The sequence below is a fragment of the Oncorhynchus tshawytscha genome, linkage group LG06 (assembly GCF_018296145.1).
Source record: "Oncorhynchus tshawytscha isolate Ot180627B linkage group LG06, Otsh_v2.0, whole genome shotgun sequence".
NCBI lineage: Eukaryota > Metazoa > Chordata > Actinopteri > Salmoniformes > Salmonidae > Oncorhynchus > Oncorhynchus tshawytscha.
Genome location: NC_056434.1, coordinates 67,181,928 through 67,201,317, shown reverse-complemented (window position 1 = coordinate 67,201,317; position 19,390 = coordinate 67,181,928). Strand labels below are relative to the sequence as shown.

Here is a 19,390-nt window from a genome sequence, read left to right as displayed (position 1 = left end):
ACCCCAAAATGTTTGCTCCGCCCATCAGTAACTCCGCCTTTGCTGGATGGGCGTGCTTTGGCGAGCATCCCATCTCTTTGCATTGTGCACGAGCTTGCAACGCAATGCTTCATTTCTGTCAATTTTAATAATTGAATTATTCCTTTTTTTGGCTGCTATTGAAGACTGACCAGCACTTCCACACACACTTCAGCACAGTTTCTCTAGTTTCTAGTTTCATAAGCTGCCAATATCCCTTTCCAGGACATTCAGAGCTGCATATACACAGTCAGTACAGATCTAGAATGACTGTGCAATATGTGAAGATGTTGGCTTGGTATGAGTAGGCCCAGCCTGGGTAAAGGGATATTGCTTTAGTGGGTGTGGAGTGTAACCGGTGACTAACTGCCGGTTGTTTCTCAACCAGGGCGTCCTGGGTCGAGGGGAAAGAGAGGTCGCAATGGTGATCCAGGTAGGTTTACAGTACTGTACCTGCCCTCCACTGTCCATTAGACACCTATAGGCCTGTAACACAAAACAGGTGATGAAACATCATAAGCACACTAAATCCAATGAAAACAGCAATCTCTTCTCACACGTTACGCTGACAATGACCTTGTTTGCGAAGGCAATATAATACGTGTGTGTGTATGTGTTTTTTGAGGAATATATTGTGGCGAGGATATTGGTGAATGTTCCACCAGATTGAGTTTAGTGTTTTGATTCTGCATTGTGATGCAGTGAAAGCAAAACGTGTCAGCCAGGAACGCTATCACCGCCCATTCTGGTGTAACCAAACATCTCCTGTGGGTTTTACCCATTCAGGTTTGAAATTCCTTGCACCTAGGTTGACTATAGCCGAGGGTAGCGTCCAAAATAGTCAGCAGAAGTTGAGACAGAATCCTCCTCAAATACTAGAAACAAAGCCTCACAAAAAAACAGGAAAGGAAAGGGTAATGCAGCCCCCAAAGGGAAAGTTTTGTCACCCCTGACCAGATCATCTGTTATTCCTGGATGTTATTGCTCATGTCAGACTGATCTCAGGCCTGTAGGAGAGGCCAGACAGTCTGCACTCCCTCTGTCCGTTTGGAGAGTCATTTGGGTAAGGGCGGCTACCTCTTTTAGGGCTGTTTGTCTTACATCTGTGACAGCTACTTGCAGTATAATAAGTCAGGTTTAAGAGTGACCTTTAGACTCTGGCCTCCTTCATTACAGTGTGGCTCCATGTCGGGGTTCTCGGGATCCTGAGCCCCAGGATTCTGTCTCCTCCTCACTGAACAGAGTACTTGTCGGGCTCCAGACCATTTAACAGACAAACCATCATGTGCCTACTTCCATTCCCATTTTTCACACTGTTTTTAATGCAAACAGTCTGGAAAACCCTCATTATCCAATTTTTTTTCTTCCAGTTCAGGCATTTATTTTACTCATACAATCCTTAACTAGGACCAGACAAATATGCCACTGAGAAGATAATGCTGGTGATTTGATGTGACGTTAAAGGGAAGGGATTTGTCATCAGTGATTTTTCTCACTGTTCTGTGATTGATGTGACGCCATCTTTTGTGACCCTGTCTTGATTTTGCAGTAATTGATTCTGTCTGGTGACTGAGGTCTTTCTGATTAGCCTTCTGAAAGGTCAGCGGGGGGGCGTGGTCACAATGTAAGAAATATACCTGCTCCTAGGCTCTGATTACTAGTGGAACATTGCCTCTGTACCTGCCATGTTTTTCTGATGAGAGTTTTAAAGGTTTATGTAACCGTTCAGACGGGGCTCATGGAGTACAACGTAGGAGTGAAATAAAATGTTAATTCAGGGAAGTATTTTCAAAGAACCAGTTTCCAGGATTTCGAGTAAGAAGTGAGAAGAGAAACTCCATTGAAAGTGCTTTTTATTCCAGGAGAAAGGGTGTCTGTGGAGATGTCTCTCCGCAATGGAAAAAAGTCAATGCAATGAGTAGTGCATTAATCTTAACTGGGTGTGGAGGAAGCTCTTGAGGAGCGACGCCGGTTTGGCGTTGGGCCCAGGCTACAGGCGGTGTAGTGTCATTTGGCATCTTCCTGGCACCAGTTTCCCTCTCTCCATCCCTGTTCTCATCAATCCAGGAATTGGTAGGCAGACAATTTCCAACACTGCCAGGGAGGGGAAACGTCTCAAGGCTAGGAATGACCATCTTATGGGAGGGCTGAGAGAGATTTTGGAGCCGGGCTCCCCAAAATGAATATTTCGATTTATGCACCAATTATCTTGTTGTGACACATGGAAAATATGACCTGCCTATGTGTGCACAGGTCCCGTATCCACAAAGAGTCTCAGAGTAGGAGTGCTGATCTAGGATCAGCTTTGCATATTAGATCATAATGAATAAGATTGTACTACTCTGCTTCTACTCTGAGACGCTTTGTGGATACAGTACTCCCTTCTATGCCTTTTAAAGGTGGTTAGAGCTGGACAAAGAGTTTGGAAGAAATTCTCACTGGTCTGATGAAGTCCTCTTTACCTTCACGGGGGCTGGACGAGACATCCACCTTTTTGTTATTTGTGTTTTGTAGATGGACTTGGCGAAAACACCGTCTCATAATTAAATAGGCATGTTTGAGTCATGATATTTACTGTTCTATGAATCAGTCAATGGCAGGAAGGTTTTTAGGGTGAGGCATTGTACCGCTCCAGAACAAATCCAAATGCAGACAGCCACTGTAAACTGAACTTCAGAACACTTGAAAAACTTTCCAATTCACATTGACTTAACTCAATTTGATCAATGTTTTTCTACACTGTGTGACTAATTGAAACTTTCTCCCTCTCTTTTGCAGGACCTCCTGTAAGTAGACCCGATGCCTTGTGTGACCATGCAGAGAGTGGTAAAGTGACTGTGTTTTTGTGTTTGGGAGTGTTTGTACCATGGATAAATCCTTGAACGTCCAGTGAAATCTCTTTTGATAGCAACCCCCCACACACACACACACACACACACACACATCTTCCATGGATGCACCCTTTTGGTGTTGCTGTGCGGTGTGTTTGCAGAGAGCTTGTAAAGAGTGGTGACATGATGATTTTCAAAGCATATCGTTGAGCACATCAAGGCAACTATTTAAACATGGTCATTATAGTTGCTCCTTGCATTGTTTGTGGGGTGGAAAAGCTTTGCGTTCGTAAGTGAATCAGTTTTCCTTATTCAAATATACATGTGACGTCTCTCTCCTTTTTAGTGCACGATAATTACATTATCAGGACTGCTAAGCATTTCACTGGTTCGGCACAGTGGAATATCAAGTGGACTTGACATTATGAATAGCATTGTGGATTTTTATTAGGCCCTTTAACTAAAAGTCACTCCTTGGAAAGTATGAATCATAGGACCACTGAGGAGTCTTTAACGGTGCTTCTGAAGTCAGGAGCCCAGGGGTGTTTTCCACTCCCAAACTCCACCTCCATGCCTCCATTTGAAACACTCAAAGAAGCTTTCTGATGTCTGAGAACATGTCTCCCCTGTATCCTGCCAATACTCTGGGATCCTTAGCCATGTCAGCCTTAGCCTAGCATCTCAGAGCTTACCTTCTGGTTCTGTGGAAGGACAGTACGGAACACCTTGGGCAGGGCGTTAAAATTGGGCACGGCTGCGACCTGGTGCTAAGAGAGGGTGAAGGTCGTGGCCTAGCTTCGGGCCCTGGCAGTGATTGATCAGTCAGCAGCAGCCAGGCAGGGATGGACATCTAGACCAGGGCCAGGTATAGCCAGAGACAGCCAGGCAGGCCAGGGTGGAGTGGGTTTGTGGGTTCCGGAAGAAGACACTCCCATCAGGTTGGCTGCGTTGCACACTTGATGACAAGTTAATGGTTAGCTATTACATAATGACGAAGTTGGTAGCATGAGGATATACAGATGCACATTTCACTGGGTAGGCATTGCTGTCACTTCTACTTTTATTACGTGAACAAAGGAAGGAACCTTTCCAAATGATTTCGTGGAAATTTGAGTTCTGGTTGGAATCGTTTTGAAAGTTAAGTGTCATTATGTGCTTTTGTGTTAAACCTCTCCACTTGAAATGCATTAGCTATTCATACGATTACATAAAGAAGCACTTACACTACATGACCAAAAGTATGTGGACACCTGCTTGTCGAACATCTCATTCCAAAATCATGGGCATTAATATGGAGTTGGTCCCCCCTTTTCTGCTATAACAGCCTCCACTCATCTGGAAAGGCTTTTCACTAGATGTTGGAACATTGCTGCATGGACTTGCTTCCATTCAGCCACAAGCATTTGTGAGGTCGGGCAGTGATGCTGGGCGATTAGGCCTGGCTCGCAGTTGGAATTCCAATTCATCCCAAAGGTGTACAATGGTGTTGAGGTTAGGGCTCTGTGCAGTCGAGTCAAGTTCTTCCACACCAATCTCAACAAACCATTTCTGTATGGACCTCACTTTGTGAACAGGGGCATTGTTATGCTGAAACAGGAACGGGCCTTCCCCAAACTGTTGCCACAAAGTTGGAAGCACAGAATTGTCTAGAATGCTGTAGTGTTAAGATTTCCCTTCACTGGATCTAAGGGGGTCTATTTTTTTAACCAGGTAAGTTGACTGAACACATTCTCATTTACAGCAATGACCTGGGGAATAGTTACAGGGGAGAGGAGGGGGATGAATGAGCCAATTGGAAGCTGGGGATGATTAGGTGGACATGATGGTATGAGGGCCATACTGGGAATTTAGCCAGGACACCAGGGTTAACACCCCTACTCTTATGATAAGTGCCATGGGATCTTTTAGAGAACACAGAGAGTCTGGACACCCGTTTAACATCCCATCCGATAGATGGCACTGTACACAGTGGGGAAAGGGGATATTTTTTTAGACCAGGGTCAAGAGTGCCTCCTGTCTGGCCCCCCAACACCACTTCCAGCAGCATCTGGTCTCCCATCCAGTGACCAACCAGGACTAACCCTGCTTAGCTTCAGAGGAAATCAAGCATCAGGATGCAGGGTGGTATGCTGCTGGCCTAGTCCAAACCATGAAACACAGCCCCAGACCATTATTCCTCCTCTACCAAAATGCACAGTTGGCACTATGCATTCGGGCAGGTAGCGTTCTCCGGGCGTCCGAAAAAAAACAGATTAATCCGTCGGACTGCCAGATGGTGAAGCGTGATTCATCACTCCAGAGAACGCGTTTTCATAGCTCCAGAGTCCAATGGTGGCGTGCTTTATACCACTCCAGCCGACACTTGCCATTGTGCCTGGTGATCTTAAGCTTGTGTGTGGCTGCTCGGCCACGGAAACCCATTTCATGAAGCTCCCGACAAACAGTTATTGTGCTGACGTTGCTTCCAGAGGCAGTTTGTAACTTGGTAGGGAGTGTTGCAACTGAGAACAGAGGATTTTTACACACTACGTGCTTCAGCACTCGGCGGTCCCGTTCTGTGTGTTTGTGTGGCCTACCACTTCGCAGCTGAGCCATTGTTGCTCCTAGATGTTTCCACTTCACAATATCAGCACATACATTTGACCGCCGCAGCTATCGTGGGGCAGAAATGTGACTTGTTGGAAGTAACTGAGCTAATCGGTAAGGCCATTCTACTGCCAATGTTTGTTTATGGATATTGCATGGCTGTGTGCTTGATTTTATACACTTGTCAGCTACGGGTGCTACGAATTAGCCGAATCCACTAATTTGAAGGGGTGTCCACATACTTTTGTATAGATAGTGTCACTATACACAAGATCCAGAATTGCGCAGGTCTCCCGGAACTTTCACATAAGGAATAGCACTGTGAATTTTTTATCAAGTTAAGTTTTATATCACTACTTAGATATGAAAAGGGTATTTTAAGAAATGTCCTCTGTGTTTGATTAATTGCCTTAGCTTAATATGCTCATCCATATTGTGGCCTTTAACAATTGAGTGAGGAGTTGAGGACAGACGATTTGTATAAATAATCTCTGCCTCTATTTAAATTGGGATGTTATGCTAACACAATTACCCATGTGATTGCAACTGTACAATGACATGAAATTGGTGCTTTCCTGTTCCCCGAAACCGAGGGCTTTGGTCCTTTTAAAAACATAATAGTCTATCATTTTTCATAGGTCACATCACAGGGGCTTGGCCTCCTGCCCTCCCTGTGGCCGTTTGTGTTTAAAACACTAAAACAATCAGAGTTGATGGGAAACACCTTTAGACTTAAATTAAACTAAACAGCTTAAAGCTCCACCATTCTCAAGCTCAGATTCAGGTTCAGCATTGCTCAACACACACAGTTGACCACTATAAAGTGTACATTTGTCTGAGAATAACATATTGTTAAAATTTAATTGCTAACAGGCCTGTTTTTTCAGACCCATTTTTTTGTCTTTTCTGGCAGCCTTATGGTTAGATAACAATCAGCTTCAGATCAACAGTAAATCCTGCTGCTGCCAGTGTCTGAGGGAAGTAATGAAGTCCAAACCTCTCTCCCACACCTCAACCCTCACCACTAAGGTTACAGAAAGGCCCCAGGGGCCACGGAAGCCCCTAGTGGAGGCCCTCTCATTCGTCCACTAGCACCCGGCCCAAATGGGAGCCACATGTGCCAGGTTACTGCTTAATTCCAATGAGGGGTTTCTTCCGGAGGTAGGGCACCCCTGACCCCTGCAGACGGCCCCTAGAGGCCCTGTAGCAGGCAAGCAGACAGACACCCATGTGCAGTGTGTTCTCACTCAGTACTTGGCCCTGCACCTCACCTCAGCTCTGCCCCAGACCTCCAGGACCATGCAAGGTGCTCCATAGAAGCACCAATCATTAGGCTTTCTAACAGCAGCCACTTGATTCACTCCCCAGATCAATAAAATGTTGCTCAACTAAAGAAGATTAAATAACATTCTGAGAGGAGATGGGGAGTGTGGTAGCATATCTTCCCTTTAGGATTTTCGAATGGATTGTTGATGCAAGATGAATGACTTCCTGTCTGGAACTTTTGGCCAATAGTGGCCCACACACTCAGTATAGGAAGCAGACACAATCATGACACTTGTTGGCTTTTCAGGGAAGAATAGAGTCAAAATGTCAGTCTTTAAGCCCAAGAACTCCTCCATAGAGATAACATACTCCTCTGTGGACAAACAATGGCCAGTGGCTTTGGGAAATGTCAAGGGTTCCTGTTCCGTCCGACCAGTAATTAGTGCTGTGTCCTTTGCTGAAACAACACAGACATAAGGGCTCTTGATTTATGTTTCTGTAGCTCACTGAAAACAAAACACACAATATTGGAGGAAATGTTCCTTTGGCAATATTGAACACCGTATCGGACATCCTTATGTCTTTGTTGGTTGTTCAAGACGCTAAGCCTAAGGGGAACATTTGTTTTCCATTCAACTTAGCCACCAGATGAATAAAGAACTTGCATAGATGAATCCATGGCATGCCTTCTTACAAGACCTTACAAGACCATGCTTTTACATGCTGATTGAAATGCATTGAATTTATGGTATGTTCTTTAATGTTGATGAGAATCTACAGTATATTATAGATATTGAATACCTTAAACTTCAACTGCTATGGTTTATGATTCATCCTCAACTTAAATAAGCATGTTATCAGCTCTTTAACCTGTTCAACTCTGACTCCCTCTGGTGGCATTTTTTAAATGATGCATAATATTGTATACTACCCTCATAAAGTACAATTGGGTCCATAAAAAAGTCCTACAAACACATGCTTAGTACTGTTGGAAAGAAATGTGTGATTCTGATAACGGTGTCCGACACAATGTGACTCATACAGAGCCTGAGATATAGTCTCAATTGTTAAATGTTGGGGCATGAGAGATTTAAAAATCTAGGTTTGACATAAAAATATGTCCCCAATTACTGTTCGAAAAGGACGTAGCTTTGAACAAAACAACTGCTCAGAGTTAAACAGGTTCAAATCAATTAGGTCTATCAAATGAAATGAAATGATGTATTGTTTGATTTGTTTCTTCTTTTGTTGTGGAATGGTGTTTTCTTTTCTTTTATGGCTGCTTGTTATAACTGACCCTGCCAAAATACAATGAGCACTGAGAAACGCATTTTTTAAATGATCAAATACTCTGCAATGAGAAAGTTAAATAATGACATAATACTGTAGAAAACTATCCAAAAACAATTGTATTTTTTGACCATTTTATTCTGGCCTGGATCAGTGTGATGTGAACTTTTTCTGTAATAATGTCAAGTTCACTTTCTATTTTGTATCCATTTCTCTCACCCCTTTTCAGGGTCCACCCGGACGATCAGGCTTTCCGGTAACTGTCTTTTAACTGTCTGTCTTTCGTTCTGTCTGTGTGTTTTGAGATCTCTCTGATCGCTCTACTGAGAAGTTGTTTTTGTCCCAGGGTAATATCCCAATTCAATGAATGTTCATTGGAAACACACACATAGAGGACAATCAACCCAGGAGTTTGATGACTTCAAATGAATTAATCTGTACTGGGATTGACAACTTCTCAGCTAAGATACCTCGGAGATATCTGCTCAACAGAGGGACTGAGTGCATTATACACTCCTTTGTGTGAGTTTGAATACCTTTGTAGACATACAATGCATTCAATAAGATATGCAGTTGTCTTTACATTTACTACATTTAGATTGGACATATAATTTGCAGTGAAAAGGTTATGCCCCTTTTCATGAACAGCCATTAGAAACCCAATTGTATAAGAATGAGAGACTTCCACAGAGCATCCCAGACATAAGTACTGTAGTTTTGGTATCACCTCAGACCCTCTTTTGCCTAGCTCTTTGCTTACTGTGTCCCTGTCAGTTTCCTGGTTACCCAGCTCTAACATGACTAACTCCCAACCAGCCAAATCCACATGGTCTCCATCATAGAATGGCAACAGGAGGCCATCTTAGATCTGACCTTTGACCCAGCTACCAGCTCAAACCTGTGAACCCTCCTCAGTCCTTTCGGGCTCACTGGTGAAACAGGCCCATAAAACAGTCTGAAGTTGAATAGACGGCTCACAGGGCGAGCTTTTCAAGGGAGATTAGCTGACAGGTTTTGTCAAAGTTCAGATGTGATCCCTTCCAGGTTTTTTGATTGATGATGCTGTCAAAGAACTGGTAATTATATCAGAAGTGCTCTCTCCTCTTCTTGGGAAGGATGTGGTTTTGGAGAGGGAACTTGTCTGCATTCGAATCAGTCATTTCTCCCCTTTTTCCATAGAGTGTTGTATGTCAGATTTGAGCTTTGAACAATAGCGCAAAACCACCTTGTGTGATGTATGAACTCTAAGCGCTTTTTCCTTTTGTGATTAATCAAAAGACGTGAGCTCCGTACAGTCCTGTCACAATGACACTACACTTATTTTTTTTTCTACTTCGAGCTTGATCTATTAGCACATTTCACAATATCGTCACATAATTATCACATTAAGATGCGTGTTTACTCTCATAACACTTCGAAACCCTATACATCCTCCTTCAGTCACGCCTCATCTAAAGTAATGCAGGGGTCTGAGTTGTGTGCGTGTTGAAGCAGAAGCCGTGCTAGCGGTGGCGAGGGGAGCCGTTATGACTGCGGTCAGTCTGGAGAGTGAGAGTGTGCTGGTCCTTAGGCTATAGTCCAGCTGAGTCTCATTACTCCTGCTAAAGGAAAAGTCCACCCAAAAACTATCTTTTGGTATTTGTTTAATTAGTCCATTGTTGATATAGTCCCAAAATGTTTTGCTTGTCAGCAATCAAGTTTTCAAGTTATTTGAATTTCAAAATACAGAAATCATCCCCGTACGATGCATTTTGCATCATCTGCTGCTGCGTTTTGCGTCATATGATGCAGAATACATCATACGGGGATGATTTCTGTATTTTGAAAGTTACAAACTGTATCTTGAAAACTTGATTGCAAACAAGCAAAACATTTTGGGACTATGTTAACAATGGACTAATGAAACAAATACCAAAAGATGGTTTTGGGTGGACTTTTCCTTTAATACACCTGAGAGGCCTCCACACTGCACCACTGAGGCCCTGTGTAAATCCTCCTGTCCTAAATCCTGACTGTACTGTGTGTGTGGGTGTAGGGGGAGGTGTGTGTATGAGTGTGTTCGGAGGGGGGTTCAGCAGTGTGGTCAGAGACCACTGAATTTGAGACTGCCGCAGCCCCAGCAACTCTATCTCCCAAACTGGGAGTGACAGGCGCCGCAGAGGGAGAGAAAGATAGGGAACAGGGGGTGGTGTGTGGAGAGAAAGTGGTCGCTTCAACTCTTATCTTTTTTTTTTAGGGCAAAAGACTTCAACAATAGAAGGAACACACATTGAGTAATAGAGTGGGGAGCGTTCAGATTTCTGTCTGAGATTTCTCGGAATGCTGCCTAGCACAATAACAGACTTGGCCCTGTGCGCGATAGAGGTTAGAGAGCCGGCTGTTCATCTGATGCTCGGAAATCAACAGTTTGAGGGAAAGCACCGTTAAGTGACCATAGGAAATGGTTTGTCTCACTTTTGCTCGTTCTGCTCCTTATAAAGGCATTATACTGAATCTGGGGGAATTTTGAGCAGTTATGATATTGCACGGCCGTGTCTTGAATCAGGACCTTGGACAGGGCATATAGAGCACTGCTTTAAACCAGCATATCTCTAGAGACCTGATATCAATGTCCCCGTATGGAGATCATTGTTTTTAATCACAGCGAGCTGTAGCTGTTTGTTTTTGTGTAATTAGGCAACTCTCTTTATTTCCTCAAAATAGCCATCACCTTTTTAAGGACTGGAAGATAGTCAGCTTGATATTCAGGTGCACTGAAAGATAGTCAGCTTGATATTCAGGTGCACTGAAAGATAATCAGCTTGATATTCAGGTGCACTGAAAGATAGTCAGCTTGATATTCAGGTGCACTGAAAGATAGTCAGCTTGATATTCAGATGCACTGAAAGATAGTCAGCTTGATATTCGGATACACTGAAAGATAGTCAGCTTGATATTCGGATACACTGAAAGATAGTCAGCTTGATATTCGGATACACTGAAAGATAGTCAGCTTGATATTCGGATACACTGAAAGATAGTCAGCTTGATATTGATGAACACCCATGTTAGGTTATTAATTAGGTCCATACTATATTGGGGGGTAGCGAGATTGGAAGTTCAACCCAGGCCTCTCCACTCAACACCCCTCACAGATTCAGGTATCCAGCACATGTTGCGTTGCTGTGCGTTGTGATGACTTATGGGGCTGGCCCCAACCTGGAACTTGTTTCCGTAACACGTCATCGGAGTGAGTCGTCAAAAAGCTGTCATCGCCAGCCTACTCCAGGATGCCTGTCATGGGAGTGAGAGGGCGAGTTGCTCCTACTAAGAGGCTTTAGGAATGAACACCTTTTGCATAATAAATCATTTCAGCGCGTCCAGAGTTTACGGTCATTTAGAAGAGTGTGAACAAAGGTTATGCAATGGCAGATGGACAAGGGCATGACCTGGGGGAGGAAGGTCATTGTGGACTGTCACGTCCACTGGTGATGTTTACAGTGTTGCAAACAAAACAAATTGCTGTTAAACCCTATGTGTCCCAAATTGGACATGATACAGTATTTATGACTTCCACCCAGATGTCTTGTAACCCTCTATGGGCGAAATAAGAAAACGGGGCAATATGTTCCAGCAATTTATTTACTTATACATGAGGAACTAGAGAGTTCTATAGCTGTCACATAGGGAATGTCACTGTTAGTTGTGGCCACCTGGCAAATCTACTATCTGACAAGTATCTGATGTGTAAGTATTAAGTGAAACTAATACAGTATATTAGGTAGTTATGACATAATGTTTACCTTTTTGATTTGTTTCAAATAATCCCTGATGAGGCTTGTTCTCTGACCACCATTTAGTTCTCTGCTGCACTGACTTCTTTCAAGGCCTGGCATACTGTAGCTAGCCATGGGCCTTGAGGGAACCTACAGTTCTGGGCATGGCTGCATCAAAATTGCTCATCCTACCATAATGTTAATGTTTAGGAATAGTTCCATAGTTCCAAAGCTACACAGTGGCTTGACTTTATCAGACTTGACGTACAGAGGCCGACCGTCTGCCATCAATTTAGACACAAATACATACTGTAATCTGTGTTTGCTGAAACAGCATAATATAACATTTTGATGGCATGACAGAATGAAAGCTCACTATAAATTAAGCTGTTGGCTGTGATTGTAGTAGTGCTGGAGCATCTCATAATTGTTTACCCCTTTCTTCTTGACTTTGCGTTGCTTATTAGGGTGACAAAGGAACAATGGGAATTCCTGGAAGATTGGTGAGTGACATGAGAATGTGCAACCGAGTAGTGTGTAGAAACAAAGGGACTTTGACCAAATAGAGGACACTTGAGTAATCACTTGAGTAGCATGTCTTCAACATTTGAAAGAAAAGACGGAAGAGAAATGGCACCAATGTTTAGGTTATGACCAGATAAAGATTTTTCAGATTTTTTTTTCTGACATTCTTGGTTAATTAATATATTGTTTAATATATGCATATGGAATTTTTGTGAAGTTTAGTACGGCCCATTGCAGAATGCAACCCTTGGTGCCCCTTCATAAATGATAAAAACTGATATATGAGGAATGGGTTTGGTATAGTTTGACATAGCTAAAGATGCAATGCATTCAGAAAGTATTCAGACACCTTGACTTTTCCATACGCTGTTACGTTACAGCCTTATTCTAAAAAATTTTGCAAAACTGAAATATCACATTTACATAAGTATTTAGACCCTTTACTCAGTACTTTGTTGAAGCACCTTTGGCAGCGATTACAGCCTTGAGTGTTCTTGGGTATGACGCTACAAGCTTGGCACCTGTATTTGGGGAGTTTCTCCCATTCTTCTCTGCAGATCCTCTCAGGTTAGGTTGGATTTGGAGCGTCGCTGCAAAGCTATTTCCAGGTCTCTCCAGAGATTCGATCGGGTTCAAGTCCGGGCTCTGGTCGGGCCACTCGGGGACATTCAGAGACTTGTCCCGATGCCACTCCTGCGCTGTCTTGGCTTTTGCCCCAGTCTGAGGTCCTGAGCACTCTGGAACAGGTTTTGATTCAAGGATCTCTCTGTACTTTGCTCAATTCATCTTTGCCTCGATCCTGACTAGTCTCCCAGTCCCTGCAGCTGAAAAACATCCCCACAGCATGATGCTGCCACCACCATGCTTCACCATAGGGATAGTGCCAGGTTTCCTCCAGACATGACACTTGGCATTCAGGCCAAAGAGTTCAATCTTGGTTTCATCAGACCAGAGAATCTTTTTTTCTCATGATCTGAGAGTCCTTTAAGTGCCTTTTGGCAAACTCCAAGTGGGATGTCATGTGTCTTTTACTGAGGAGTGGCATCCGTCTGACCACTCTACCATAAAGGCCTGATTGGTGGAGTGCTGTAGAAATGGTTGTCCTCCCATCTCATCAGAGGAACTTTGGAGCTCTGTCAGAGTGACCATTAAGTTGTTGTTCACCTCCCTGACCAAGGCCCTTCTCCCCCGATTGCTCAGTTTGGCCAGGTGGCCAGCTCTAGGAAGAGTGTTGGTGGTTTCAAACTTATTCCATTTAAGAATGATGGAGGCCACTGTGTTCTTGGGGACCTTAAATGCTGCAGAACTTTTTTGGTACCCTTCCCCAGATCTGTGCCTCGACACAATCCTGTCTCGGAGCACAATTTGGGTCTCATAGCAAAGGGTTTGAGCTCAAGCTCAATTTCGGGTCTCATAGCAAAGGGTTTGAATACATATGTAAATAAGGTATTTCTGTTTAAAAATATATATAAATATGCCAAAAATGTCTGAAACCTGTTTTTGCTTAGTCATTGGTGTATATTGAGGAGGATTCTTTTGTGTTTAATCCATTTTAGGATAAGGCTTAAAGGTAACAAAATATGTAAAAGGGGAAGGGGTCAGAATACTTTCCAAATGCACTGTATGTACAGTAGTTGTACTGTAACTTGGCATGTTTGCATGATGCTGACAATTTAACTTCACAAACAAGGCTCTTATATACAGTAATGGCATTTATAAGTTGCTCATATAACCTAATATTTGCACTTGTAGTGTGTGTGGAAGTGATCTGCTTTTAAAGCGTTGTGTCATAAATGCCTATGACTGCTTATAAAGCCATTTAACAAACATTGTATCGTGTTAATGGAGCTGATTTTGTTACAGTAGTTACATACAAACATGCCAAATCACTGAAAAGTCTTAGAAATATCAAAAAGGCACCGATCGGAAAATGCTCAGTTTTTTTGTAAAACATCATCCACTATTCCATTACTCGCCCCTCCCCTCCCACCCTCTTTCACACTTGTAGCTTTCAATTTATTCATTAATTTATTAGAACACATTGATTTTGTTTTAGGCCAATGGTTTATCAGACATTTTAAAAATATATATATATTTTAGAAACACAACTTCCCCATATTTCAAATCTGTTTCTTTTTTGGCTTGATACTGAATATATTCACATGTTTTTGTGATTCCATGTGTATTTAGTAGTTTTCTGAATGCCTTTAGGGAAATGTTCAAATCAAATGCTACTTGTTTACCCGATTTGGAATTGCCTGGAGACATTACATGCACACATTCTTTATTTTAAAGATGAGGAAAACAGGTTGCGCTGACATGTTGCACGCACACTTTTAGTTTTCTCATTTATTTAGATGTGTGTATTTTGGATATGGCCATATTTCAAGGCAATTTTACCACCGCAACATTTAGATAGATACCAGCACCTCGGCTCTCTCTGTTTTGCTCAGTCATCGTACTGGAAGTGAATTTTCACAAATCCGACTCCGGTTTGTGGGCTTGAAATTCTGGCTTTAAAAACACTCCCTCCTTCCCCAACCTGGGGCGTTCTACAGTGTCGCTCCAACTGTGAGGCCCATGCAGAGTACGCAATATTTCACACAGTGTAGAGGAGTTAAACTACTTTGTGGTCCTCAAGCGCCTCCTCAAAGGAAGTCCTTTTTTCTGGCCTGTCCCTCGCTCCCATGCTCACTGCCTCTCCCCTCCCTTCACTCACTACTACTTCTGTGAGAATGTACGTCTCGACACCAGACAGCTCCCCGTGGCCCTAGACTTCAGCCAAGCCCAGCCTCCTCTCCCCACCCCCCATTCCCTTCCTTTCCTCTCCCTGTGACCACTTCTGAGGCTGATGCATGCCCTGTGTCTCTCTGTGCCTGTCTAACCCCGGTTCCTCTCTCTCTGTGTCTCTCTCCTCCTTCACACTTTGCATGCGACTGTGTCGGCTGTGACTGACCAGGGGTTAAAAGGATACGCAGGGGAGAAGGTAAGTCTATAGGGACGTCAGTAGGAATAGCCACCCTCCAAAGCCTGCAGGAGACAAGGCGGGGAGAGAGGCTTCAGCAGACTTAGTGGGTGGTGGTGCTGGTGGTGGTTAAAAGCACACACTTGTTCACTGTACAGTAGTGTATGGAGGTTATAGTTGATTTATTTCAAGGGCCCTAGGTCTGTATTTTTAAAGGGTGTTAGGGTCACATTCTGAAAAGCATTTCCCACCCTGGTTGGATTACCTGTGCTTTTTTCTTTCAATGAAACAGAATAGCAAAGAATTGTCACATAAGAGTCTCAGAGTTCTAACTTAAGGCTCCCTCTAGAACTTTTATGACTTTTATGGAGATCATGGTATCAGCAGATTCCACTATAGGTTTCAGAACCCTACGACTTGGAATTATATACAATGATGACAAATCTGCGTTGGTGGTGGTGCATTGCATCACCATGTGATCTTATTTCCATCTCCAAGATCTCAATATGTGTTCACTCCCTCGAATGGCCAATAGTAATCTGACCATGCAGACGTTTCCAGTCCACTAAATGGCCACATTTGCAAAAGAGATCAGATTTATCCACAAAGCAACCACTTGTGGATTCACTTTCATCAAACCTGAGGTGATTTGTGATGTGCAGAGCTGAATGTGTGACTAGAGGAGAAACATGCGTTGCATTCTTAACTGTCGTGCTGTAGAGAGTAGCAAGCTAGCCAAACAACTCCAATATGGCTCAGCCAGTCTGCCTGCCGGTGGAGAGCCTCAGGAGTTATGGGTAGACTAATGTGACCACCAAGACGTTAAACGGAGAACCAGACAACGGCACTGGCTTTGGGAGGTCTCAACAGATCTGGGTCCAAAACAATCCAATGGCTTTCCTCATATTTCTCTGCACCGATTGTTTTAGGAGTGTAATATTGTGGCCCTTTTCCCTCTGTGTGTGGTTAGCTCTGGGTGCCAGGAGAGAGGATGAGGAAACACAGGGGTTAGACAGAGAGGCTTGGATGAAGATCTTCATTAAATATGAAAACATCCTCTCCAGAACAGACAGAGCCAACACAAGGGGAACTGGCAAAGTCCAGCTCCGGCTGGGCAGCTTTTATATTCTTCTCTTAAAACTTTAAAACAAACGAGTTCTGTGGGTTTGGTGGTGGGTCGTAATGTATGAGGCAAGTGACTGGCAGATATACCAGAGAAAGGAAAACAATGGTGAATTGGTTAAGTAGAGAGAGAACCACTTGGCCACTTGCGGCTGACTTTATGGGTATGGGAGAAATTCATATGGGAGGAAATTAAATCTCAAAGGCCGTCTCTGTCCTTGGTGTTTCATAGGCCTTGGCTGTAAATGTATGTATTTTTTGGGGTGGTTTCTGGTCTTAGTTGTGATTTTGGGGCTCTTGAGTTTGACCCTTTCCAACACCAGTAATCTGACCGCTCTAGAAGGGCATACATTTTGTTACGTTACAGCCTTATTCTAAAAAGGATTAAATGTGTTTTCCCCTCATCAATCAACACACAATACCCCATAATGACAAAGCAAAAGCAGGTGTTTAGAAATGTTAGCAAATTTGGAAAAATAAACAACTGAAATATCCCTTTTACATAAGTATTCAGACCCTTTACTCAGTACTTTTTTGAAGCACCTTTGACAGCGATTACACCCTCGAGTGTTCTTGGCTATGACGCTATAAGCTTGGCACACCTGAATTTGGGGAGTTTCTCCCATTCTCTGTAAATCCTCTCAAGCTCTGTCAGGTTGGATTTGGAGAGTCGCTGCACAGCTATTTTCAGGTCTCTCCAGAGATGTTTGATCCGGTTCAAGTCCAGGCTCTGGCTGGGCCACAAGGACACAGACTTGTCCTGAAGCCACTCCTGCGTTGTCTTGGCTGTGCTTAGTGTTGTTGTCCTGTTGGAAGGTGAACCTTTGCCCCCAGTCTGAGGTCCTGAGCGCTCTGGAGCTGATTTTCATCAATGATCTCTCTGTACGTTGCTTCGTTCATCTTTCCCTCGATCTTGACTAGTCTCCCAGTCCCTGCAGCTGAAAAACCTCCCCACAGCATGATGCTGCCACCACCATGCTTCACCGTAGGGATAGTGCCAGGTTTCCTCCAGACGTGATGCTTGGCATTCAGGCCATAGAGTTCAATCCTGGTTTCATCAGACCAGAGAATCTTTTTTTCTCATGATCTGAGAGTCCTTTTAAGTGCCTTTTGGCAAACTCCAAGTGGGATGTCATCTGTCTTTTACTGAGGAGTGGCATCCATCTGGCCACTCTACCATAAAGGGCTGATTGGTGGAGTGCTGCAGAGATGGTTGTCGTTCTGGAAGGTTCCCTCATCTCCACAGAGGAAAACTGAAGCTCACCTCCTTGACCAAGGCCCTTCTCCCCCCGATTGCTCATTTTGTCCAGGAGACCAGTTCTAATAAGAGTCTTGGTGGTTCCAAACTTCTTCCATTTAAGAATGATGGAGGCCACATGGGGACCTTCAATGCTGCAGAAATGTTTGGGTAAAAATAAAGGGAACACTAAAATAACACATCCTAGATCTGAATGAATGAAATATTCTTATTAAATACTTTTTTCTTTACATAGTTGAATGTGCTGACAACAAAATCACACAAAAATTATCTATGGAAATAAAATTTATCAACCCATGGAGGTCTGGATTTGGAGTCACACTCAAAATTAAAGTGGAAAACCACACTACAGGCTGATCCAACTTTGATGTAATGTCCTTAAAACAAGTCAAAATGAGGCTCAGTAGTGTGTGTGGCCTCCACGTGCCTGTATGGCCTCCCCACAACGCCTGGGCATGCTCCTGATGAGGTGGCGGATGGTCTCCTGAGGGATCTCCTCCCAGACCTGGACTAAAGCATCCGCCAACTCCTGGACAGTCTGTGGTGCAACGTGGCGTTGGTGGATGGAGCGAGACATGATGTCCCAGATGTGCTCAATTCGATTCAGGTCTGGGGTACGGGCGGGTCAGTCCATAGCATCAATGACTTCCTCTTGAAGGAACTGCTGACACACTCCAGCCACATGAGGTCTAGCATTGTCTTGCATTAGGAGGAACCCAGGGCCAACCGCACCAGCATATGGTCTCACAAGGGGTCTGAGGATCTCATCTCGGTACCTAATGGCAGTCAGGCTACCTCTGGCGAGCACATGGAGGGCTGTGCGGCCCCCCCCAAAAAATGCCACCCCACACCATGACTGACCCACTGCCAAACCGGTCATGCTGGTGGATGTTGCAGACAGCAGAACGTTCTCCACTGGCGTCTCCAGACTCTGTCACATCTGTCACATGTGCTCAGTGTGAACCTGCTTTCATCTGTGAAGAGCACAGGGCGCCAGTGGCGAATTTGCCAATCTTGGTGTTCTCTGGCAAATGCCAAATGTCCTGCACGGTGTTGGGCTGTAAGCACAACCCCCACCTGTGGACGTCGGGCCCTCATACCACCCTCATGGAGTCTGTTTCTGACCGTTTGAGCAGACACATGCACATTTGTGGCCTGCTGGAGGTCATTTTGCAGGGCTCTGGCAGTGCTCGTCCTTGCACAAAGGCGGAGGTAGTGGTCCTGCTGCTGGGTTGTTGCCCTTCTACAGCCTCCTCCACGTCTCCTGATGTACTGGCCTGTCTCCTGGTAGCGCCTTCATGCTCTGGACATTACGCTGATAGACACAGCAAACCTTCTTGCTACAGCTCGCATTGATGTGCCATCCTGGATGAGCTGCACTACCTGAGACACTTGTGTGGGTTGTAGACTCCGTCTCATGCTACCACTAGAGTGAAAGCACCGCCAGCATTCAAAAGTGACCAAAACATCAGCCAGGAAGCATAGGAACTGAGAAGTGGTCTGTGGTCACCACCTGCAGAACCACTCCTTTATTGGGGTGTCTTGCTAATTGCCTATAATTTCCACCTGTTGTCTATTCCATTTGCACAACAGCATGTGAAATTTATTGTCAATCAGTGTTGCTTTCTAAGTGGACAGTTTGATTTCACAGAAGTGTGATTGACTTGGAGTTACATTGTGTTGTTTAAGTGTTCCCTTTATTTTTTTGAGCAGTGTATTTCATAAATAATAATGCTGTAATGTAACAAAATGTGGAAAATGTCAAGGGGTCTAA

At 43.9% G+C, this 19,390-nt stretch overlaps 1 protein-coding gene across 26 annotated transcripts in view; it reads left to right on the top strand.

Annotated features, from left to right (window-relative positions):
• The window catches only part of LOC112252949 (collagen alpha-1(XIII) chain), a 113,919-nt gene that overhangs the window by 49,745 nt on the left and 44,784 nt on the right, over positions 1-19,390 (top strand). For 11 of the 26 annotated variants that reach the window (XM_024424674.2, XM_024424675.2, XM_024424673.2 and 8 more), the window contains exons 3-7: positions 407-451; positions 2,797-2,804; positions 8,221-8,247; positions 12,214-12,249; positions 15,231-15,257. In XM_024424674.2, coding sequence (XP_024280442.1) covers positions 407-451; positions 2,797-2,804; positions 8,221-8,247; positions 12,214-12,249; positions 15,231-15,257 — 143 coding nt within the window. The remainder of the gene's footprint in view (positions 1-406; positions 452-2,796; positions 2,805-8,220; positions 8,248-12,213; positions 12,250-15,230; positions 15,258-19,390) is intronic. The other 15 variants (XM_024424683.2, XM_024424698.2, XM_024424699.2 and 12 more) reach the window with 13 other exon arrangements.